Source organism: Lemur catta, chromosome 1 (assembly GCF_020740605.2).
Source record: "Lemur catta isolate mLemCat1 chromosome 1, mLemCat1.pri, whole genome shotgun sequence".
NCBI classification, from domain to species: domain Eukaryota; kingdom Metazoa; phylum Chordata; class Mammalia; order Primates; family Lemuridae; genus Lemur; species Lemur catta.
The window spans coordinates 95466044-95490991 of NC_059128.1; the positions used below are offsets into that span (position 1 = coordinate 95466044).

A 24948-nucleotide genomic window follows, 5' to 3' on the forward strand; every position below is an offset into this window, starting at 1 on the left:
CCAGGGCTGACTCATCCATTAGACATAGTAGGCACAGTGCCTACAACTCACATTGCAAAAATGTTTTAATTTCTTTTATCAGAAGAAAAAATAAACTTTTAAGTGGAAGAAAATATTTTAGTACATAATACTAATATATTTATCTTTATACCAATGCAGCCATAGAATATAATTTTAAATACTTTTTTCATGGAGTAAGAGGTAACCCACAAAGGCAAAAGTACCCAGGGCCCATGGAAGTCATAATGTGGTCTTCCTAGTCTTCCCTCCTGCCCCCTCCAACCCTCTAGACTCCAGTGATTTCCTTCCCCCATATCCAAAGGTACCTGTCTGATGTCCCCCTACTAGGCCTCGAGCTCTGGCAGGGCAGGACCATTCTTTATTTATCCTCATGTCCCCACAATCACATTGGGTTTTGTGCTGCCATTTTTTCTTTTTTGGTGGGGGAGAGGGTGTAGGGTGGAACAGAAAACTCAGGAAGAAAAGACAGGGTCAAGTTTGAAATAAATATTGCCTAAATGACAGAGACCTACTCCTCAGCCCGGCTCTCTAGCAGTGAGCTAACGGGACAGCCAGTCAGGGCACTGAGAATTTCTGGAAACCATGCAAAAACTTCACTTCTGTGCAGTCTGACTTTGTCCACATCCCTTATGCTGAACTCCACTGACTGTTCCCACTGAGTCTGCCAGTCATCTCCAGCTCAGTAAATTCAACAGACACTTCTCAGGTTTAATCTTGATTTCTCAGCAGCATGTGATGCTGCTCGTTAGCCCTCCTTTTTGGCTTCCATGATACTTTGCTATCTTGGTTTTCTCCTATTTCTGATACTCCTGCTCCGTCCCCTTTGCAGGCACAGTGCTCTGCTTGGCCATTGAAAACAAATAGTAACATAATAGCAGCAGCTTATGCATATCAGCTATCTACCCTGCACTGGACACTATTGTAAGTATCAGCTCTTTTAAACTCTCAAAATAATCCTAAGTCCATTCTCCAACCATCAGCCAGAGTGATTTTTCTGAAAACTAAATTTCAGGTTTCCTTAAAACCTTCCAATTGCTCTCCCCTGCCCACAGCTTTTAAGGTCTTTCAAGATCTGGCCCTGCCCACCTTTCCAGCCTGATTCCTCACTACCGCCTCTTCCTTTCCGACCATCCTGCTTTTAGTTTCTCCGAGAACTTGAGAATTCTAGGTCATTACATGTGCTGTTCCCACTGAAACACTCTTCCTCTACCTCTTAGCTTAAAACCAATTCCTTGGGAGGGGAGAGGGCTGGTTATGAGACTGACACCAAAACCAGCCTTGCCAGGTTCAACTCCCAGCCCTGCCACTTCCTAGCCATATAACCTTGGGCAAACTACTAACACCATCTAAGGCTGACCTCACTCCCGAAACATCTGTCCATCTGCCCACCTTGCCAGACGGTCAGCTCTGTGAGGGCAGGGGCACTTTGACTTTGATCCTGCTCACAGTCCTAGTGCCTGGCACACAGTAGGTGCTCACAGTTGTTAAACAAGTGACTGGAAATCCAAAATCCTGGTGATACATGCTCTCCCGCAAACAGCCACCTCAAACAAGGAAGGCAAGGGAGGATGAGATTTCTAACGACGTGGCACACGCCGCAGACTCAGGCAGAAAGCAGTCACAAAGGTGACTGGGTCATTAGGAAAATATCTTTATTAGTTTTTAAATGTTCCAATATTCAATGTATAAACCGTGATAGTGGCTTTTCACAACTTTACAAATTATATAAAATGATTTTTCCCCTTCTTTACAGAAATCGCACCCCCAAATCATACAGGGCCCCATCATGGCTGAAACCCAGCAGGAAGAACGGAGCGGAGAATACACGGAGGGCCGCGGCTGTCCGCATGGCCAGAGGCTTTTCCTACACGTTACAGCCCAGGATGAGTCCCAGAGACCTGCAGCCCCCCTGAAGGAGGCTCCACCGTGCACATCTGTGGCACACTGAGGCAGGCCTCTGTCTCAAAGGCCAGCAGACCATCAAAGGCCTGCAGCGTGGCACTCGCAGCTGGCAGGCCACGGTCAAGGCAGCTTCGTGAGAATGAGAACAGGAGGTGAGCCTACCGCTCAAATCCCTTTCTCTAAAATACAGCCAGGAAAGAGGCTGTGGACACTGGCCAAATAGTGCTCTAGGTTTAGAAATTTCCCCTTTTACTCAGCTCACAAAGACTAATTTGTCAAATAGCTATTAAAAAAAAAAATCCGAAAACAAACATTTGGTTCCATTTCAGCTATAATCAGTAGTTCGTAATTTTTAGCAAATGATGACTTCAGTTGCTCATTATTAAGTCTGTATTTTTTTATCAGGCCCCTGATTCCTTTCTTATCCATGATTTGTCAGAGAATAGCATGGAGGGGGGACAGGCGGGGGGAGGTACAGCTGTAGCAGGAGGCTGTTTGTTGATTTGAGAAAACTGTTAAAATGTTTTGCATTCACGTACAAAGGCTGATGGAATTCAAAAATGATCCCAATGATTTTTATGAGAAACACGACTGTTCCTCTTGGGTGTCTCAAGTCAAAACAAGGCAACCGCCTAGTAATTTATAGTCCCCACATTTTCCGCGTTCCAGAAGGCATTAGAGAAAGAGCCAACCTCCGCCAGGAGCGATTGTAAACACACCACTGACAGCTTGGACACTTTGTTTTTAAATGCAGCAGGACTTTTTCCTTTGGCCCTGGCTGAAAAGCCAACTCCCTAAGACTGGTTAGGAAGGGGCGGATGGGAGGGCTCCCCCGAAACCGAAGAGTGAGGGACCCATGGTCCCTGTCAACTGGAGCGTGGCCGGGAGCATCGTCAAAGGCAATCAATACATTTATGGCATACGAAATTGACCTGTGGTGGCCCAGCTGGCCCGGGGTTCCACCTGGCTGGACGTGAGGCACAGGAGGTACAGAATAAGTCATCATAAGGCACATAGTCGAGGTGGCCCCCACACCAGGCCCAGAAAGATTATCTCTTCGCACGATTCCAAAAGTGTTGGAAAGCAGAGGAGTTGATGACGCTCACTATGAGCAGCAGCAGCAGATACAGGGATAGCATGACCGTAAACCAATGGCTGGAAAACCAGGAGAGCTGGCTTGAAGCCCTGCTTAAGAGGGAGAAAAGAGTGATGTTGGCAAAAATAGAAAAACATTTTTTTTTCAAGTGTATGCAACAAGTCTGGCTCAGAGAAGACGAAATGATGAATTCCATCCTCTGCATGAGCCATGAAATGAAGCTTCGTGCTCCTTTGCTCAAGAAATCTGGGGCTGTTTGCCCTGGCATTGACACACCTTTCAACAGAACATTTTCTAAATGCACAAAGACAGCTATGTGATGAGCTCATCCCAATCTTCCCTTCTACGGCTCCTCTTTTACCTTTTATAACCCGTCTTTTCTTAAGCAAGACTTCAGTATCTGGAAGAATGACCTAGCTCAGGGTGTCTGCCCAGATGGTGGCAGGTGGCAGGTTATTCAACAAAGGTCTTTTCACTTTTAGACACGTACAGATATAAATCCAAGCTGGGGAAATCCTCTTTGGCCCACTAGGAGATAATCCAAACCATCCAAGTGTGCTCTTAAAGAGACACTCCAGGGAGGAGTGGGAAAGGAATAGAATGTTCAAGCATAAAAAGATGATTTTAACCCAAAGGATAATGTCCCCCACAACCCTATATAGACTTCCCAAATTAGGGCGGGTGGCAGGGGAGGTGGTGGGGGGGATTTTACTGGTTTACCAAATCTGGAAGTGTGGAAACCACAAATGCAAGAGTGGAGATTATTAAAAGTGACCCCTTGTCCTGCCTTGCCACCTGCTCACCTGCTGCTGATCCCCACAAGAAGCTCCACACGGATTCCAACAAAGCGACAAGATCTCAGGGTGACCCCGAACCCTGGAGAAGCCTGCACATACGCCCACTACCATGCTGCTGAGATGCGACCAGCCACCCGCCATGGCCCTCACGGGCTGAAGGCCCTTATCTGCTGTTGTGTTCAACATGCTCATTTTAGAGAGAAAGATGAAAGATCTCAGGTCCAGAGAGGAGCAGGGGGCGGTGGCACAGCCACCAGGGGAAGTGACTGAGCTGGCTGCACACAGCCCCAGCAGTGTCCAGTCACTGCCCTGCCTCTCCACTTACCTCCATTCGTGGTTTCAGACTGCAGTCCCGGGCCTAGTGGCCAAGGGGCCGCTCAGTCCGGGGCAGCCAATTTGGCTTCAGTCAGTCCCTCGTGCTATTTGTATTTACAAATCTACCTTGTCACTAGAATATACAGTCCTCTTAGGGAGAGGACACATCTTCTCCAACCCCTACTCCTCACCCCTTGCCACGGGCAGCACAGTGCTTTGTATACACTGTACCTAGCAGAGAGCTACGGCTAGGGGTGGGGAGGCGGATGACTATGACAACTCAGCAGCCCAACACCCGGAGCACGGCCTTCAGTTGTTCTCCTGGACCGCACGCAGGGACCGTCCTTCTCACCTCTTGGGCTGCTTCTGTGAATACACCAGCAGGTACTTCACTCGCAGCAGCTGGTTATTGGTGACCACAAAGTACTTTGGAGGGATGTCCCCGCCTTCGCTATGTTTGATTCTTGCTCTTCTGCGATCAATCTCCTTGGAATCTGAAAGAGGAGAGTAAGGCACACCTTTACTGGGGAGATATGCTGACCAAAACAGCCAATTATAAACAGAAACGAGTCAAGCCTCCTGGTCCTGAGGGTGGAGAAGCCCCAGCAGGCTGAGGAACAAGCCTGTGTGTGTGCGAAGTAGCTGGAGGAAAACAGGAGAACCCAGCAGGCAGGCAGGAGAAGGGAAAAGGAATAGGAGAATACAAGGGATACAAGGAAGGAAAAACAAAACAAAACTCAACTGAGTGGGGAGAGCAGAGGGAGGAAGGAAACTGACGGCGTCACAGAAAGTGCTCTGGGGCTGGGAACAGCAGGACTTGACCTGAAACAAGTCTCTTAGTAGGCGTTTTAAACAAACCCTGATGGATTTGAGCTTCTTTGAACATTTACCTTCCAGGCTTGTTTACAAAACAACAAAACCAAAAAAAAAAAAAAAACCCTTTTCTTTTAATGTTTACTTTTAATAACATGAAAAAGCTCTACCAAAACAAAACAAAACAAAACCAAAAAAAAAAAAAAAAGGCCCAACAGTGCATGACAGCAGAGGCTGCGAGGTTTTGTTTTGATGTTTAATGTCACGCTTTCCAAACTTCCTAAAAATTATAAATGCAAATATCTATGCCATCTGGTTTGGAAGGGTGGTGTCCGGCCTGGACCTGTTTCTCAGAATTCCAGTTGTTTTACATTAGAGGCCAGAACAGTCAGTTTTCTGAATTTTCCTTTTCTCAGGGGAACCAACAGGTCAGTGCTGGAGACTGGAACGACAATGCTGTGTTCTCTACTGTCTTTGGGGGGGCAGCACAGCAGGGGCACAGGGCAAGTAGTCTCAGGGACGCATCAGAGCTATGGGATGAGATGCAGCGAGTCATCGCTCTCTGGAGAGCCCAGGATTTACTCCCCGTGGCCCCAGCTTCCCCTCTGTGGGCTCCGGCATGCCCGAGTAGATCAGAGGCTCTGGACCCAGTGTCCTTAGCTTCAGTTTAGCAAATGTTTATTGAATGTCAAGTACATACCAGGCTCTCTGCTGACACCAGGTGCCCAAGAATGAATGAGGCCTCGTTCCTCCCCTCAAGGAGCCCACGCTCTGGCCTCACCATTCGTATTTTTTTTTAATCAAATCTCACTTCCCCCCAAAGCTTTCCCTGACCACTTGGACCCACCAAGATCACTCCCTGCCCTGAGCTGCCCCTGAGGACTTTCTCAGTCCCTCACCAGGCACTCCCTACCTACCACCTTGTGGTAAGTGATCTTTTCCATTGCGTGTTCCATCCCTAAGAAGATTGCTCACACCCTGAAGGCAGGCCCTGTCCTGCATTGCTCTACATTACCCAGCCCACCCCTTGGCATGTAATGGGTGCTCCACCCGACAGCTGGGCCAGCAAAAGCCTGTACACCCAAAGAGTCCTGCAGCCCAGGTCTGGGCTCACTCACCCTTCTTCTTGGTTTGGCACTTGACATCTGGATGGTCAATGACCTCGCACACGGCCACACAGCTGAGGATAGGGCCGAGGAGGCTATGCTGCCACCCGTGGCCATGGGGGCTGTAAATGAGGGCCAGGCTCAAGTCACTGGTGAGGTAGGTCCCCTCTCCAAACAAGGATGTCTGCATGGCAAAGGCCAACAGAAAACAAACAGATGGGTAACCACAGAGTTGGCACAGCAAGATGACACAGGTTTTTCTTCCACAGAGTTGTAAACACAAAATTTTCAAGCCCCCTTTTTTCCCAGCAAGACACAGGATCAAATAATCCTGTGACATCATCACAGGATTATTACACTCTGACAACAGTTTAACTGATTGATTTGGCCATCTAGCCTGGCAAAGTAGCAGTTCCTTGTGGTCAAGGTTAAGTGAGAAAAACATAGGTGTAAGAGCCCAGACAGACCTCGGTTTGAATCCTGCAACAAGCTGGCAAGTTACATAAACTCTCTGTGTCTCAGTTTCTGTATCTACAAAACAGTGTCAGTAGTACCTCCTTCAGAAGGTCGTGGGTGAGGATTAAGTGAGGTAATATGCACAAAACGTAGAGCAAGACACATGGCACGTGAGAGATGGTAAGAAACGGTGGGTACTCCATCTCAGCCTCTTATGTTGCACTGTATATAGTAATTCCTGCTACATGATTGCCTTAAGCATGGTTACACTGATGAGCTTATAAAGCAAAGTCACACTCTTATGTACAGGGAGGGGTTCGCACCTGAGAGTGGAAGTACTCTGAGTCATTACTTTGATAAGAAATGAGTCTCTCAGGAAAAATTAGCCGGGCATGGTGGCACATGCCTGTAGTCCTAGCTACTCGGGAGGCTGAGGCAGAAGGACTGCTTAAGCCCAGGAGTTTGAGGTTGCTGTGAGCTAGGCTGACGCCACGGCACTCTAGCTCGGGCAACAGAGCGACACTCTGTCTCAAAAAAAAAAAAAAAGAAACGAGTCTCTCAGACCAGAAACTGTAACCAAAGGAGGAGGCCTACATGGAGGGCAGGGTACTCTTTGTATTGGTGTTAACCAAGAAAATGTCTAAAAACCTAGGAGGCATCTCTCTGCTGGTGGGTGCTAACTTGGTAGGCTCCATGAGGAAACATGCCAGGTGAAGTACCTGCAAGTCGAGGCTACAGGAGACATGGCAAGCACATCTTTTACCCATGGTAAACATCTCTAATCAACCACAATGGCCAACATAATAATATCTATCATGGCGCTTATTCCTAATGACTCAAGAATCCTTCTCAACATGATGTCCAGCTGCTACCAATGGATGGACTTTGACATTCAAGTTGAAACCTAACTGCTATTCCTGGGCCATGCCATCAGTAGCTCAAGATGATGAGTGAACTTGAACAGCTCACTGAAGAACATCCTATGCTCTGGAACTGAGAAATGTCCTATTCAGTGGCACCAGACTTCTACAATTTTAAGCCTGTTATGTGAAGCTTAGGGGAAACGAAACAAACCTTTGCTTGGCTTTTGGGAAGCTCCTTGCTAGGTTAGGCAGTGTCCCTATCTCTCAAAAGTTGACAGACCTTCTCTAAGGATGCCGGATGCCCTCTGATCTCACCCCTCATCCACTCCCCACTTATGCCTGCCCACGTGTTCACCCTTCCCTAGACGTGAGAATCTCTCGCAAGGCTGCCGTGAGCAGAGGTGCATGTGAGTGGGAAGCCTGGGGTATCCCCATCCTGAAAACAATCTCACAGCTCCAACTGGACGATGGGCTCCCTCAAGCAAGCCCTTCACTGGAAACCCAGGCCTCTAAGCAGCAAGCTCCCTGGGGCACTGAAATGAAGGTTTGGTGTACAGGAGTGTCATCTGCAAGCAACTTCTCCAGGCTGGCTCCAGTGTAAAGCAGAGGCCCCCTGGGTTCCAGTAGCCTGGCCATGATAGTAAGCTGAGAGCCAGTGTGAACTGAGCGCCAGTGTAAACAAGCCCGTCATTCTCAGCAAAACTCAACGGCACTAATCAGATGCAGCAAGGTTGGGAAACGTCTCCAGCCTCAGAGCTGCAGCAGGCACAGCTGAGCCCACGGCCCATGGAGCCGGCCCCTCACAGACAAGGCAGATGCTGCCACGATGCGAGAAACGCCTGCAGCTCCCCTGCTACCCCAGATGACCTCTCCATCAGCCTGTGAAAGCAGCTACTGCTTCCCTGGTACTCTGTCCATGGAGAACCCTTTGTATACATGAACTGTTTCAATCCTCTCATATCTCCCGTATCAGAAGGAGGGTAATGGTGTCCTATTTTACAGATGGGGAAACTGAGGCTCAGAGAGTTTAATTTGCCCAGGGCAAATTAAGGGGTGCTAAGTCTTTTTAGCTCCAGGGCCTGTCTGTAATCTTCCTCCTACACCTCGCTGAGGGGTAAAGTAAGTGCCAGCAGAGAAGGGGTGGTTGGCACTGTTTTAACTCCTAAAAATGGGAGGAAAGAAGCTCAAAGAGGGAGGGAAAGGACCTCTCCTTGGTGCATCTCGGCACATCCCTCAATTTCTCCAGTATCTGCCTCTATTGGAGTGTCCCCTAAGGAAGTGCTTCTCAAACTTCAGTGTGCACATGAATCACCTGAGGACCTTGCTAAAGAGTGTTTTGGGATCAGGTGGTCTGGGGCTGGCCTGAGAGTCCACCTTTCAACAGCTCCCAGGTGATGCGGATGCTGCTGGCCCAGGGAACACACTGAGTAGCGAGGGTGGGCCACACACTGGGATCACCTGGAGAGCTTTCAAAGCAACTGATACCCGGGCCCCACTCACAGAGATTCTGATTTACTTGGTCTGGGATGTAGCCAGGCATTTGGGATTTTTTAAAGTCCCCCAAGTGAGTCTAAATGTGTAGCCAAGGTTGGGAACCATCCTTAAATCGATGCTTCTCGAACTATAACTAGCATAAGAATCACCTGGAGAGCTTGTTAAAATGCAGGTTCTGATTCAGAAGGTCTAGGGTGGTTCCAGGAGTCTGCATTTTCACAGGCTCCCAGGTGATGCTGTTACGCTGGTGTGCAGACCACACTTGGCGCAGCAAGGCCTTGGGGAACCCACCTGCTCCCACTCCCCACCAACCAGCTCCTCAGCGTTCTGAGCCCCCCACTCCACCCCTGCTCCCGAGGCCCCACCTTGTTCAGGTGGCAGTGCAGGCCGTTGTGGATGATGGAATGGAAGTTTTCTAGGCGGCTACCATGGAAGGCATAGATAAGGTCTCGTTCTCCTTTGGTCTCGTAAAATTTGGCGTTGGCTGGGTCAAAGTACTCGATTTCGAACAGGAAGTCCGGAGCAGGAACAGGCGTGTGAGGGGCACCAGTCAGCTTTTGGATCTTTTCAAACTTGAAAACGAAAGGAGCCACAATTTTATTTGGAAAGCTGGTAAAATGTGCTGCAAAAGTAGCCTCCTAAAACCTTGGGATTGACTCCTATGGGCTCTGCTCTGCTCATGAGAATAACCATTTTCATGAGGATAGAGGCATTGATTTACAAGCAAACTCAGAGCTTATAGCTCAAGACTGCTTTCCTCTAATAACATTTCTCCCTACTGCAGGCTGAGAAGCATAAATTGCTCCTTCTAACTGGAGATCACTTCTAATTTTCTTAACAGTTTCACATCTATTTCCTGCATTCTATCTTTACAATAATCTCATGAAGCAGAAAGGTAGGTTAAATAGCAAAAATAGCCACAAATTTTCCCTCCCATCGGTGTCCACACACCCCTCTGAAATATGATTTTGCAGGTGGGATTCTACCAAGATGCCATCAAGAGATGAAACCTATTTCTCCATCCCTTGAATATGCACTTGGCCACATGACTTGCTTTGGCCAATGGGACAGTAGCATACATACGGCAAACAGACTTGAAAAGGGTTTGCCCTTCCTTGTTTGCTGCTGAGAACCCTTCACCCTTGTCCTGGGCTGGCCTCCTATAGGACCAGAGCCTCACAGAGACAGGCCCTCAGCCATGGCAGCCACCCCAGCTGAAGGCCCAGAAATGTGAGAAAAGTGAGGCTATACTGGCTCATCCGGCCCCAGCCAAGCCAGCCCAGCCCCAGCCAATGCACAGAATCACGAGAAGCAATCAGCATTTGTCATTTTAAGCCACTAAATTTTACGGGTGTTTGTTATGCAGCAAAAGCTAATTGATACAGAAGAGTCAACTTCTTTCTCAAGGATGATAATCCTTTTCAGGGCAGAGACTACATCATTTCAGTGGTTTTCAAATGGTAGGTGATACAGTTTGGATATTTGTCCCCTCTAAATCCCATGTTGAAATTCAGTCTCCAGTGTTGGAGGTCGGGGGGCCTGCTAGGAGGTGTCTGGGTCATGGGGGCAGATCCCTCATAAATGGGCTGGTGCCCTTCCCCCATAATGAGCACATTGTCACTCTTAGTTCATAAAGAGAGCTGGTTGGTTAAAAGAGACAGGCACCCCTCCCTGTCTCTTGCTCCCCCGTTGCCACGTGACATACCTACTCCGCCTTGACCTTCCACCGTGAGTGGAGACATGCTTCCTGTACAGCCTGCAGAACCATGAGCCCAAATAAACCTCTTTTCTTTATATATTACCTAGCCTTGGACATTGCTTTATAGCAACACAAGATAAATAAGACAGTAGATCACAGACCAAAGCCAGTCTGTGGCAGTCTTCTCTGGATTAGGATTGAATGAGAAAAAATAAGGGCAATGTAACAGATACATTTATATTGATAGATGGTTGTCATGATCCTTTCTTTGGAAAAAATGTCCTTTATTCTGAGGTCAAGACCATCCTCTTTTTTAGTATAATATCCTTTTGTAAGATAGGATACATACAGTTGACAAAAGTGAAACGCAAATATTATCTAGGAATTAGCAGCCCAGCCTGGACCTGAATACAGATCTCCTGACTCCCACTCCAGGGCTCCTTATGTCAACATCCCATACAAATGGGTGTCCCTTAGACTCCAGAATCCAAGGTATCAAATTCCACACCCCTTAGGGAAGATTTTTGTCTTTAGTAGAAACTTGTAAAACTGAACACTCTTAAACTGAAATTGATTAGTTAAGTTTAGAACAGTAGATATACCCCTGCCACCACTCAAAGGAAGGAGCCCCAGATCAGGAATCAGGTCCTACAATCTGGTACTTGTCATCCTAGCCTGTCCCTGGGAGACCCCAGCCAGGCAAGGTCAACCAAATTATGGAATGTCTGACTTGTGCCAGAAACTGTGCTGAGGGGTGACACACATTCTACTGCAGCCCTATTTTGAGTTAACTATTAATATTCTCAATTTACAAATCAACTATCACTATTCTTAATTTAATAAAACAGAGACCCAATATCTGGTGGAAATGGGATTTGAACCCAGAGCACGAGGTTTTCCACTACTTTGGGCTCTGCCTCTGTTTCCTGACAACTGGACTAGGCCAGTGTTTCTTAAGGCATGATCAGGGTCACCCTTATCACAATTACCTGCAGTGCCTGTTAAATAAATGATACCTAACATTTACGGAGCCCTTAGTATATGCCCATAGGCATTATTCTAGGTGTGAAAATCCACAGCCAGTTCCTCAATGGAAGCATACCATTACCCCATTTTACAGATGAGGAAATTGAGTTACTGAAATGTACCCAGAAACTACTCAAGTCACTAGTTAGTAGGAGGCAGAACCCAGCTTTCCACTGCCAGTGTGCAAGTTCCTGGGCCTGACTCCAGAAACAAAATCAGGATCTCTGCGGGTGGAGTCTGGGAATCTGCATTTTCAACAAGCTGCCCAGGTCAGTCTGGTACACAGGGAGGTCTCAGAGCCACTGGTGCAGTGCTGCCCCAGAGCCCTCCAGCCTAGGAATCTGTGCTCCTGCAGACCGGTCTTACCTCTGCCTTCCCTGCACTGTGGATCGTCAGGACCTTTGAGGATAAAATCCAGCTCACCAGGTCCAAGGCCCGTTTGTCTTTGTCTCCGGAGGACTGGAGAAGTTCTTTCAGGTTAGGTAACTTGCTAGCATCTGCAAGCTGGAGAGAGGCAGAAACCTCCATTAGCAAAGACCCTGGGCAAAATGATGGCCGGGGGCCCTCTAGCGGTAAGGCAGGCAACTCCCTGCACTGCCCTGCCTCAAGATTTCCCCGAGGGGGGAAATTCACAGGTCTACAATCCCTGTTTCCAAATAATACCAAACTCTTTGAAAAGCTCCAAACTCTGAAAGGTTGTTTTTTGTTTTTTCAGTATTAAACCTGACCTGACCTGAGCTGAGCTGATGTGAAGTTTGTTTAGTCTTCATTTATCCCACTTCCTGTTACAACTGATGCATTTTGCTGCAGGAATATGAATGTGTCTGAGTATGGGATGCCACCCTACTGGATGTGTGACTGAGTATATGATGCATGTAAAGGGTTATTTTACAATGCCTTTTCCCTTCTGCCTGAGAATCGGTTAACTTCTGTTAACCTGTTCCCCTGAAGACCAGATAAAGGCAGTATGACAATTACATAAAATAATCAGGCAACACCGCTTACGGTAAAAGTGACCCAGAATGATACACTACATCTGGACTGGGAGGAACGATAAATGGGGAATACATGACTTTGGGTTTCTGGAGTGTGGTGACGTTTTGTAGGGACCCTGGCAGCCATGTGTATGACATTCTCACGAGAGAGATCAGCCCCCCAAGGAAAATGGGGCTTCACTTAGGCCAGAGCAATTCCTGCACCCACCCAACGTGGGCCTCATCTCTTTGCCCCTGAGCTGTCATTTTGGGGGAAAAAGAGTAGCTCTTGGGCCTCTATATGGACTGCTGCCAGGACTTCCACAGAAACGGAACACCTGAGGCTATGCAGCTGCAGGCTGTGAGCCACCCTAGAGCCTTCAGATTTAGGCTGATGCCCCGTGTGTGCCCTGTGATGGGCAGCACCTTATTACCAGTCTAAAATCAGGAAGAATCTGAATCCCGAAACTTATTTGGTGCCAGGATTTCTGACAAGGGACTGGGGACCTGGACTAAAGACAGTGACAAGATCTGTAGCTTTTGCTCAGAAGTTATGACTGACTAGAGGTCAAACCTCTCCAGCATGGCACTGAAGACACCCCTGGCCTAATCTCAACACCTCAGCCTCCCCTCCACCACAGACTGGTGCTGTTCATGAACACACCTTGTTCTAAACCTTTGCTCACTCAGTCGCCTGAAATGCCCCTTCCCTCACCTCTACCAACGTGGGCACCCCTGGCCCAAAAGAGACCACTCTCTCCTCTAACCCCGAAAGCCCTCACACCCAGTACTTCCCCCAGTATGGCCAGACTCCTGGAGGTCAAGAACTGTCTTGTTTTTTTTAATTCTTCTCTTTCCTGAATGTAGAAGAGCAAGCATGAGCTCTAGAATCAGACCTTGGTTTGAATCCCTGTTGCTTAGGCAAGGCACCGAATCTGGCTGAGCCTCTACCTCCTAACACGGGAACCTCACTACCTCCACATGGAGCTGTCGGGAAGATTAAAGAGGGTAACAGACTCTCAGGGCCTGGTCTATGCAGGTCCATGTCTTTTCTTCCCATTTATATTTCTCCTCAGACAACAACCCTCGACCCAGCAACCTTTCCCTCTGCTTTGCTAGGGATGTAGTTAGCACTTATGAATACCAGTGGGTCTTTTCCATTTTTCTAGAAAATTGACTGTTGCTGACTTTGGAGTTTTTTCTTAGTTTTACAGTTGAAAATCAGAAACATTTCAGGGCTGCTTTATTTCTGTCTCTATATCCAAAGATTCAATCGATAGTCTCATACTTCTAGCAAAACTTTCTCCACATACCTCATGGAGTGCCAGTGAGGATCCAGTTCAGTTTTGTTTAAAGAATGGATGTGTAGGCCGGGCGTGGTGGCTCACGCCTGTAATCCTAGCACTCTGGGAGGCCGAGGCAGGAGGATCATTTGAGCTCAGGAGTTCGAGACCAGCCTGAGCAAGAGCAAGACCCTGTCTCTACTAAAAATAGAAAGAAATTAGCTGGAAAACTAAAAATACATAGAAAACATTAGCCGGGCATGGTGGCGCATGCCTGTAGTACTAGCTACTCGGGAGGCTGAGGCAGGAGGATCGCTTGAGCCCAGGAGTTTGAGGTTGCTGTGAGCTAGGCTGATGCCACAGCACTCTAGCCCAGGCAACAGAGTGACACTGTGTCTAAAAAAAAAAAAAAAAAAAGAATGGATGTGTAAATGCTCCACAAGTGTTGGTGCTATCTCTATGCCTTGTTTAACCTCTACCTGGCCTGCTTCACCCCCAGGCTGCATGGCCCCAGCCCCAGGTTCCTGCATTACTCAGGGAACTTTTTTTTTTTTTTCTTTGAGACACAGTCTTGCCCTGGCTAGAGTACAGTGCATCATAATAGTTCACTGCAACCTCAAACTCCTGGGCTCAAGGCATCCAAGTAGCTGGGACTATAGGCACATGCTACCACACCCAGTTAATTTTTCTATTTTTTGTAGAGACAGGGTCTCACTCTTGCTCAGGCTGGTCTTGAACTCCTGACCTCAAGCGATCCTCCTGGCTAGGCCTTCCAGAGTGCTAGGATTACAGGCATGAGCCACCATGCCTGGCCCTACTCAGGGAACATTTACTGAGTGTCTACTCTGTATCAAGCCCTGTGCTTGAGGGAGCGGATGTTAGAAAGACTCTAAAAAGGGCCCACAGTCAAGTGGGGAGGCAGAAAGGTAAATAGTTATGACTTAAAAGTATTCACTGTCATAACCAGGATGGACACAAACTAGTAAGGGAACAAGGCAGGACTTGTGTCTGGTAGGGGCTAAAGGAAAAGGGGGTGGGGTCAGGAACTGCCTCACAGTGGAGGCGCTGTGTGATCTGGGTTTGCCATATATAGCGCAGCGTGTGGTCAGGGAAATGGATGGTGGCAGGGTCAACTGTGCAGGTCCTCCTCTCTGGCATCTGGGGTCCAATCCTGGGCTCTTACTCCTCTGCGAGCTGTGTGACCTTGGGTGAGCTGTTTGACCGCCTGTGTCTCAGTTTTCTCAAATACGTAACTGTGATGATATTAATATTAGTAGCTACTTCACAGGATCCCAGTGAAGGTTAATCAAGTTAAACAAGTAACATGCTTAAAGCAACAGGAAGGTATCAGGCACTCTAATGTTAGTGTGACCACTTCATTGTTGGCATCATTAACTACAGGTGGTTCTGTGTGGCGGGAGCCTAGAAAATAGTCCCTCTCACTCCTGTTCTCAAATCCCACCTGTGAGCCACAGCCCTTATCAAAGTCCAGACCTGGGCCCAGGGAGCCCCACAAAAGGACAGTCAGCTAGCCAGGTCCCTTTCAGGGACTCAGTCTGGGCAAGTGGGAAAGGCCCCTCCCAGCTCAGAGCTGGATCCAGGCCTCACCCAAGCTCCCCTATGGGGCCAGGCCTTCCCACCGCACCTGCCAGACACAGCTCCTGCTACATCCTGCCCTTCCTTGCTCCCCCATCTGCCCACACTCTTTAACCGCTCAACTGACCTCCTTTATGTCCCATTCACTTTCTACGTTACTGTTAAAAATAAATCTACTCCAACAACTTAATAGGATTCTTCCTCTTGTGACTGCAACTTGTCTGCATTTTAGCAGGGAAATTTTGGGAACCAGGCACACAAGTAGGGTTGCTATTTAAAATAGAGTGTACTCAGTTAAATTTGAATTTCAGATAAACAACAAAATTTTTAGTATAAATATAACCCATGCAATATTTGGGGCATATTTATACTAAAAAAAGTATTGGTTCCTCATCTGAAAGTCGAATTTAACTAGGTGGCCTATATTTTTATTTGTTAAATCTAGCAACCCTACCCTAAAGCCCTTGGGAATCCGGTCTGGCCCGCAGCCTAACAACACTTCCTACCACCAACTCCTTCCCTGCCCCCAATGCTATTCTTCAAGTGACCTATGTCTTTCCAGCTCCGTGTTTCTGCAGCTGCCTAGCACGACAGTCCACTCAGTCCTCAAGGCCAGCCTCAACTCACCTCCTATGTGAAGACTTCTCTGACCATTCACAATCTCTGTGCTCAACAACTATGTTCTCTGTTCAACAGTTATGGCACAGCCCCATGTTGGTACCTGACTCTTTGAAGCCACCTCTAATCTGGTTGGGACAAACACTCCCTGAGCCCAGCAGCCAGCCTGGAAGCTGGCATGAAGTTCAGAACAAGACAGTAACGGCTACTGTTTGAACTCTTACCACATGCCAGGCACTGGAATAAATGCTATACATGTCCTTACTTTATTCTCACAACAACCTGTTTTGAAGATGAAGAGACTGAGGCTTGGAGATGCCATGCCCGGGGTCACACAGCTATTCAGTGGCAAGGCAAGGACATGAAGCCAGGAAGCTTAACTCCAGAGTTAAGTTAATGCTCTCCTACCAAATGAATGGAGAAATTTAGTCATGGATTGAATACTTTAGCCCAAAGGAGCAATCCCAGCAGAACTTTAAGAGGCTGCTTAGGAGGCTAATCAGGTATGTTGCTGGAATCCGTCCCCCAAAATAATACAACCATGACAGCTACTGGCTATGCCTAAGCCCTGTCAAAGGTAGGGAGTGGCCAGGCACAGTGGCTCATGCCTGTAATCCTAGCACTTTGGGAGGCCAGGAGCCCACGACCAGCCTGAGCAAGACCCTGTCTCTATAAAAAATAGAAAAATTAGCCATGCATGGTGGCACATGCCTGTAGTCCCAGCTACTTGGGAGGCTGAGGCAGGAGGATCGCTTGAGCCCAGGAGTTTGAGGTTGCAGTGAGCTATGATGATGCCACTGGTAGGGAGAAAGATGTATGTGATGTACAGCAAGGAGCAGGAGACAGAAAATCTCCATCTAGACAAGAGTTCTGAACCACAGTTTGTGACAGTAGAAGGCATTTACCAACAACTTGATTGAGGAGAGTTAAATGTTCAGGAGGAAGACAGGCATTTCTGGGGCTGGGAGAGGAGGCAGACGGAAGGGTTTCACGGAGCAGGGAGGTTGGAGTGGACACGAAGTGATGAGAAGATCCAAGAGGCAGAGCAGAGGGCACTTTGGGAGGGAAAGAACAGGGCAGATAGGCAGAGAAGTGAGCAGTGCAGTCCCAAAAAGTGGGTACTGGGCTCAAATGCCCCCAGGGCCAGAGGAGTAAAGAAAATGAGCACGGGGGGAGTCTGGGAAAGAATGGAGAGGGCTGTGTTGAACTGGAGACTCTGACCTTGGCCTCAAAAAGGACCCAGCCAATCCCTGGCTCCAGCAGGTTCCTGCCCAAGGGCAACCTCCACCAAGGCTGGCTGTATTTCTTTAATTTCCCAATTTCTAAAAAGCCAGAGGACAAACAAAACCTGTCAGGCCACAGACTACAGCTGTGCAGCCTCTGCTATGGGGAGTTAGCTGGAGAGACAGCAGGGGTGTCCGGGGCAGGCCTGAGTGGCGGGCAGAGCTGACGGCGTCTGGGGTCTGAGAATGGAAGTCTCTCTAGAAAGAGGTAGTTTTTGAGTGACAGCCTCACAGAGGAGAGGACCAATGAGCCAAGTGGAGGCAACTCAACCTCCTCACCGTAAGCAGGAGGTGACAGGGCAGCCCGGGAGACGCTTTGCAACTACTCAGATCACAAGTTCCTGGGGAGGAGGTGACTCAGGAATCTTGTTTGGTGATGTTGCCACAGGTGATTCTTATCACCAGGAAAAGATAGAGACGCTCAGGTTTAGACGTTAGGCAATGATATCCTAGAAGGGTGTGGTAGAAGGAAAGAACAAACATCTGGAACATATACTTGTCTAGGCAAGTGCCAGAGGTCATAGTTACTAGATGTGGGTGAAGGGGCCAAGAAAGAAATGAACCAAAGGTCCACCCAAAGTCACCAGCCTCTGGGACCAGAGTGACACCTGGAACACTGGGGTGGGTGGAGCTGGTGGGCTACCGAGAGGAAGGTTGAAGAGGTGGACATCACAGTTACGTGAGGTACACCTTTGCTCTGCACAAACCTAATATGAAAGTCCCCATTTTCTAAAGCTGATTGGGGCTCAGAGTGTACTTTACAAAAGGAGCCATCATGGGGACCCTTAGAGTCGTGGTTCTCCACGTTGGCATCAGCTGGGAGCAAGAGAGTGGTGTGCCACCAGCACATCTAGTGATTAGCTGATGACCACAGGGACAACAACAGAACCTACAACACTGAGTTGTTTGGAAGATTACACAAGTGACATGTCCAAACAGCTCAGGAGAATACCAGGCAAGTAGTAAGTGCTATTAATGTGGTGTGTTAGGTGCTATATTATTATTATCAATCTAACGCCCCTCTCTACTGTTTACCAATCTGCTGAGAAAAGGCCTGAATTTCTGGGATGGCTGGAAAGGAGGAAGTGATTGGTACTGGAAGGATGGACCCTACCCCTCCCATCCTCCACATCCATCCCATAGGCTGAGACATCTTTCTAGCCACACACCTACTCACCGACAGTAACATCTCTTTACACATATCTATGTCTATTATCTGTATCTTTTCAGAGCCGTGTACATTTCCCCCCACTCTTCAGCTGCCATCTTTGAGAGCAGCCGGGAAATAAAAGGGTAATCTGAGAGACTGAGAATCTTACCTTGAGATATCAAGTATGGATCTAAATGGGCACTTTCATTAGATCAGACTAAATCTAACTGTTATCATTCCTTACTACCCAGTAGGTAGGTGCTCATGAAAATGATCCAATCAGTATGAAAATTAAAAAAACTGCATATTCTCTGCAAACAAACAAAAAATCCCAATGCCCAGGCTGCACCTCAAACCAATTAAATCAGAATCTCTAAGGATGGGGCCCAAAAATTAGTAATTTTTAAAGTTTCCCAGGTGATTTCAATTCGAGCCAAGGTTGAGAACATCGTAAAGAATGCTCTCCCATAAATGTCGATATCCAATTTCCAATCTGGAAATAAGCATCAAAAGCCTTCCTTAGAAAGGTTTGTTAGGCTTTGAACCAGTGATTTCACCTCTCAGAATTTACCTCAAGAAAATAACGAGAGATACAAACAATGATTAATGTGGAAGGAAGTTTATCACAGCATTATTTGTAAGAGCAAATAAAATTGTGAAGGAACTCAGAGGAAGGACTCCTAGTCGCTAGGGGGTGGAGGCACAGACTACTTGTTGCATCTTAAAGCATGAGGGCGAGTTTGCCTGGATGAAGAGAGGGGTGGCATCGGGAGAGGTCAGGAGAGAGTTGCTAATACATGTTTTAAGCCAGACATTGGGGAGTCATCTTGTCTACACAGTGCAAGCCAGATACCAGAAAGAAAAGGAAAGAGCAGCAGCATCCTTACTCCTCCAGGACTAGGAGACCCAATGAGAGCAGTTAGGGTCCCAGAACAGGAACAGGGTAGGCTAAATGCAGGGCTTTTCAGACTTCACTATGCACACAAATCACCCAGGAATCTTGTTAAAATGCAGATCCCAGTTGGTGGGTCTGGGGTGGGGCCTGACATGCTGCTTTTCTAACAAGCACCAGGTGATGCTGATGCTGTAAGTCCTCGGCCACACTTTGAGAGGGCCTGGAGTTAACACAAAGGAGCCATTCCCACCTGCCTCCCACTCCCAGGAAGGAGCTGCAGCCTAACCGAGAACCAGGCCATGGTATTTTCTAGGGGAAAAACAAAGCAAAAAACTTTATAGCTGTGACAACAGTGACAAGATTCTGTATGAAGTGACAAACCTGAAGTTTGGGGGTCAAGGGCTACAGGAAATCCCAAGAATGCTCTGACCTGATAAGGCTTATCCAATCCTTTTCCCAAAGAACGAACTCAGAACCCCCCAGCCTGGGCAATCAGCACATACCCTCTCTGATTCCTCAAACATTCGGTAAGTCCCTCCCAGGCCAGGTGCTGGGAATACACAGAGCTCCCCGTGTAAAACTGAAAAGCTGACTCGGCATAGAAATGTTCTCAGAACAAGACCCTTAAGAGATAATTTGGGACTTTGGGGACAGTGACAAGATAATGCTAGGCCTTGTCTGAAGCCCAGAGCTTGATTCAGTAGGGGGCATTCTCAGGAAAGCGGCAATCAATAAAGTAATTCAAGTCAGAGCTCTAATTTTTGGAAACTGCAACACATGTGTTATAGGTGTGTAATATCACCTCATAGTGAGGAGAAAATTAATTTAAAATGGCTGAAAATGGTAAACTGTTTCACATTACTTCCAAGTGCTTTTATTCACAGCTAAACCAACGAAAGTGAGAGACCTTTTAACAGCTCCAAACTTTCTTCAGGTAACCACAAAATGATCCAGACAGTCAACTTCAGACCTGATTCTCTTTTCTTTAAAAGTTGGACTTTGAGGCAGATACAGGTCCAGATGCCAAGTTCTCTGTGTCATTTCAGTAATGCATGTGACGTGGCAAAATGAAACCTAAAGTGTGTTTATCTAAGAATGTGTGCCTGCCCCAGAGATAGTGCCAGGCCCTGCCTGGTAAGCAGCCTTTTCCTAGGAAACTGCTGATGAAAGCCATGCCTACACACAGCCCAGGATTTGTGTAGCTGGGGTTATTTTCCCCAACAATGTTGCCCAATAAAGAATATAGCAAGAGAACTGGATGGTAGGAATCTGTCCATGTTTCTCCAGTGGCCCTGAGAGAAAGGGTAACTGTCTAGGACTGGTACAATAAGCCCCATGGGCAAGACAGTCTGGCCTTATAGAGGGGGTGTCTTTGGGGGGCTACCTGAGTTGCTGATGCTCTCCTAAGGGATTATAGGTATGGGGGAAGTGTAAGACCCAAACACAGCAATTGCTGCCTTTAGGGAGGGGTGTGGAATAGGGTGAGCTCTATCAGGGGCACTTTCACTTTCCTCATATCATTTGAATTTTGAATTTTATATAATGTTGAATATATTCAAACATTACTTGCATAATTAAAAATAAAATTTAAAAAGCATGAACAAATCAAAACACTTCCGCAGCTTCCTTTGCATTTATTCCATATTCGTCAAACACACAAGCCTGATTCCATTTGCCAAGACGTTCCAGAAGGAATAGGTTGAGCATTCTAGTCCACCTGGAGGTGCATTTCTTGATAAAAATTAATTGCATTGTAGGGCACAATCTCTGGTGAGTTTGGTCCCTCTGACCTCAACCTCTCCTCCTCCATCTACTTCTCTGGAACAGATGACTCTCACCTGGCCACCACAGGGGTCTGTCAGAAATGCATCCTGGATCTCACCAATGCCCTCCCCTGCCCCAGCATAAAAATCTACACATCCTGGCAGGACATGTGCAACCCTGTGTGCTCCCCACAATAACCACACTTGTCCTCTGTAAGCTCACACCTCCTGGCTTTCTGTCCATCCTGCTACTCTGGAATACTCCTTTCCTCTTCTCTGCTCCTTGAAATCCTCCATATTCCTCAAGACTCAGCAAGGCATCAGCCACCATCCCATGGTCGGTGTTCCCTGAGCCTGGCCCACTGCTGAGAGCTGGGGTCCTTGCTCTGGGCCTCCACACTGTATGGGGCTTACCCCACAGTACAGTTAAACACACTGTTAACCTCTCCATGGGTCTTTAATTTTGCATCCTCACACCTGACCCGTAGTAGGAGCTCCATAAATATGTTGCCAAAACTGAAGGAAGTTTTATTCCCATGGCTCTAATATCAGAAAACTCAGAAAATTGAGTATTTGCAAGAACAAACCCTAAGGGATGTCAATCAGCTTGTCTCCCACTTCCTATACCCTGAAAGGCCTGCACAAGGCTTGAGGCGCCCTCAACACATCGTTATGCTGGGCTATAAGAATCAGGTGGGGCCAGGAGGCTCAGCCTTTGTTTGTCCCTCGACCTTCTAGGAATGATAGCAAAAAAGGAACCAAACACTGAAGACTTCATCAGAGATAATACTAAACATCTGTTGATTCTAAATATTTCCTCTAATCTGTCAGTGTGGTCCATTACTTTAATTGATTGACTAATGTTGAATTAATTTTGCATTCCTGGGATAAATCCAACCTGGTCATGAGGAATTACTTTTTTTAACTTTTATTTCAGATATTAAACTGATAAGAACAGATACTACACTTGATTTAAGTCAAAAGGCCAGGGAGCAGGAGCTACCCTTTTTTATACATTGCTAGATTTGGGATCCAATACCTTGCAGAGAATTTTTGCATTTATACTCATGAGTGACATTAGCCTATAATTTTCTTTTCTTTTATCACCTTTATCAGATTTAGTATTACAGTTATGATAGCCTCTTTTTCAATACTCTGGAAAAATTTATGTAAAATTGGAATTACTTATTCTCTCAGGGATTGGTAGAACTCACCAATGAAGCCAGCTAGGCTCACAGTTTACTCTGAGGGAAAATCTTTGACTACTAATTCAATGCCTTTAATCATCATAGGCTATTTCGATTTTCTATTTTTTATTGAATCAATTTTGGTAAGTTATATTTTTCTAGGTAATCCAAACATTTGGATTACAAAGATAACTGACATCTATCTGGAATGCTGACCCTGAGGTGAACTCTGCAAGAAAGTGCACCGTGAATCATCAGAGAAGTAACAGCTCACATGTGTAATGTCTGTTACAGTTTATAAAAATACTGCCCATGTATTACCTTGTATGAAGATCAAGGTCTGGGTGGGTTTGGTGACTTTCGGTGCCTAATTATTTGCAAGGGATGGATAACTTCCTAGGTAAGCAGAACAGCTGATTCAGATCAACACCCTATTGCTAGCCAAGCTAGAATACTTTGTGAAAGACTATGCAACTATTAAATTCCTCACTTCACTCCTGGGAGTCACTCGTCATTGACACAATCAGCAGCCACCAAGTGCCCCAGGAGTGAGTGTTGACATGAAGGCGTTAGGAGTGTTCTTAGCTCATGGAAACCTTCCCCAGGGCCCGGCTGGGAATGGAACGTCTGGTGGCTAACACCGGTGGAACCGCCTCTACCTACGGCTCCGAGGGCCAGGACGCAACGGGCAGCGCCCGCCGGGACAAAGCACACTCACCAGGGCCTCAAAGTCCTTACAGTCGTGGCGGGCGTAGGAAGCGGGGAAGGGCCGCAGCACCGAGTCGCGCTTGTAGCTCTGCAGGGCCGAGGCGAAGAGGCTGCACCGGAGGTCGGCGGCCAGCACGTCGCGGTTCGCTGCGTCCCGCGCGGCCGCCCAGGCTGAGGGCTGCATCCCGGGTCGCTGCGCGCTGCCGGGGGAGACGCGCCGGTCAGTGGCGAGGGCCGAGCCTGCGGTCAACGCGGGGACAATGGGCCGTCGGGGACCGGGGTTCCCAGGCCTGGGGTGGAGCCAGGCACGGGAACGAGATGGCAGGGGCGGGAACGCACTGCCGGGTGCCCTCTGCGGGGGTCCGGGCCGCAGCTCGCTGCCGAGGAGACTGGCCGGCGGCACAGAGAGACCCGCCCGGGGCTGCGGGTCAGCGCCGGGATTGGGCGCAGGGATAATGGGGCCGGGGGTCCCAGGCCTGGGGGAAGGGCTATGACATAGGATGAGATGACAACGGCGGGAACGTGCTGACACGTGTCCTCTGCAGGGACCTGGGGCGGGAAGCAGCCCCTGGGGGGACAGAGGGCAGAGCCCCCTCCCCCGGGCGAGGCTGCGGCGCCGCTCGTGCCTTCCTGTCCCGCCTCCCGCAGCGCCGCCGAAGCCCGGCCGCCCGCCCCACTGCCCTCGGCGCCGCCTGCGTCCGGCCGCCGCGCCCCCACGCCGCTCCGCCCAGCCCCGCCGAGGCCCGCCCCCGCCTCCGCGCGGCTGCGCTTCGCCGTCCGCACCCGCTACCCGCTCCTACCGCGCTGCGAGACGTGCGGCCGCCGGCGTGTGCCGGGCGGAGGTTCCTGCGCTGCCTTTTGACCGCAGCCCGGGTGCGAAATGACCCGGGCGCCCTCTTGACCCAACCCTGGACTTGCCTTTGTCCCAGCTCGGCGGGCTGAGTCTGCTTCTCTCGCCTTGGAAAGTTGCTGCTAGGTATTGTCTCCCTCTTGAATCATTTCCCTCCAAAATTTCGCAGAAGTCATTTGACACCCAGGGAAACTGAGGCTCAGAGTGATGCAATGCTTGTCCAAGATCTCACAGTCAGGCTTGGAAACCAAAAGACCTCTCCTCTGCCTTTCAGCCTCCACAGTTCTCTGAATTGCTTGTCTCTGGCCTCAGAGGCCCCAAGAGCCTCCTTTGGAGGCCTCTCCAACAGGGAGCATTGATTTAACTCTGCAGGAGAGAAGAGGCTAGACTCCCATGCCCTCACCCTACTCAGAACCTCATTAGAGGAAACCCCACAGTTTGGCTCATGGTCACATGAAAATCTAAGCACAGACCATTGCTGAACTCCTGGACCAGAAGCCCCTCAGCATACTGCACACGCTCCCACCCTTCTGAGGGAAAAACTTCTGCCCCTTTCCACATCCAGGCTGTACCAGGCCCTGAGCTCAGAGGGAAGGTAGTCCATGTCATTGGATTGTGTGTGTGGATATGGGAGGTGGGGCAAGACTGGACCATCAGACACCTCAGAACTTCCCAGGCCAGGCCAGGCAATCGGTGTGGGCTGCTCCCAGGAGTCCACAAAAGATCTCTGCTTGTTGTGAGCCCTAGAACCACCACAAAGTGTCAGAGAGCCTATGGCCTCAGACAAGGCCTCTAGTGCCTAAAAAGTCCTGGGGGCCTCATGGGACCCTGGAACTCTAAGGTGGCTGCTGAAGCTCAGTCCTCACACAGACAGGCAGAGCTGCAGAGCAGGGCAGGAGACCTCGGAACCTTCTATCCTTCTACCTCTTCTTCATTGCAGGCCCTCAGACAAAAGCCACCACCTGATACCTCCTTGGCCTCAAGCATTGTTTGTTGGATATATCAGTAGTTTATTCCTTTTTATGGCTGAATAATAATCCGTTGAATGGATTT

The 24948-nt window shown here is 48.4% G+C and overlaps 1 protein-coding gene and 1 pseudogene across 1 annotated transcript; both read right to left on the reverse strand.

Moving 5' to 3' along the window:
- Positions 1-1656: 1656 nt before the first annotated feature.
- On the reverse strand, positions 1657-23702 carry PARP16 (poly(ADP-ribose) polymerase family member 16). Its single transcript, XM_045541044.1, has 6 exons — positions 23056-23702; positions 11955-12092; positions 9229-9435; positions 6063-6234; positions 4484-4625; positions 1657-3108 (listed from the first exon to the last, which is right to left on the reverse strand). The coding sequence occupies exons 1-6, from the start codon at positions 23227-23229 to the stop codon at positions 2973-2975; spliced, it is 969 nt and encodes a 322-aa protein (XP_045397000.1). The 5' UTR covers positions 23230-23702; the 3' UTR covers positions 1657-2972.
- Positions 21972-22143, reverse strand: LOC123631011 (annotated as a pseudogene).
- Positions 23703-24948: the final 1246 nt, after the last annotated feature.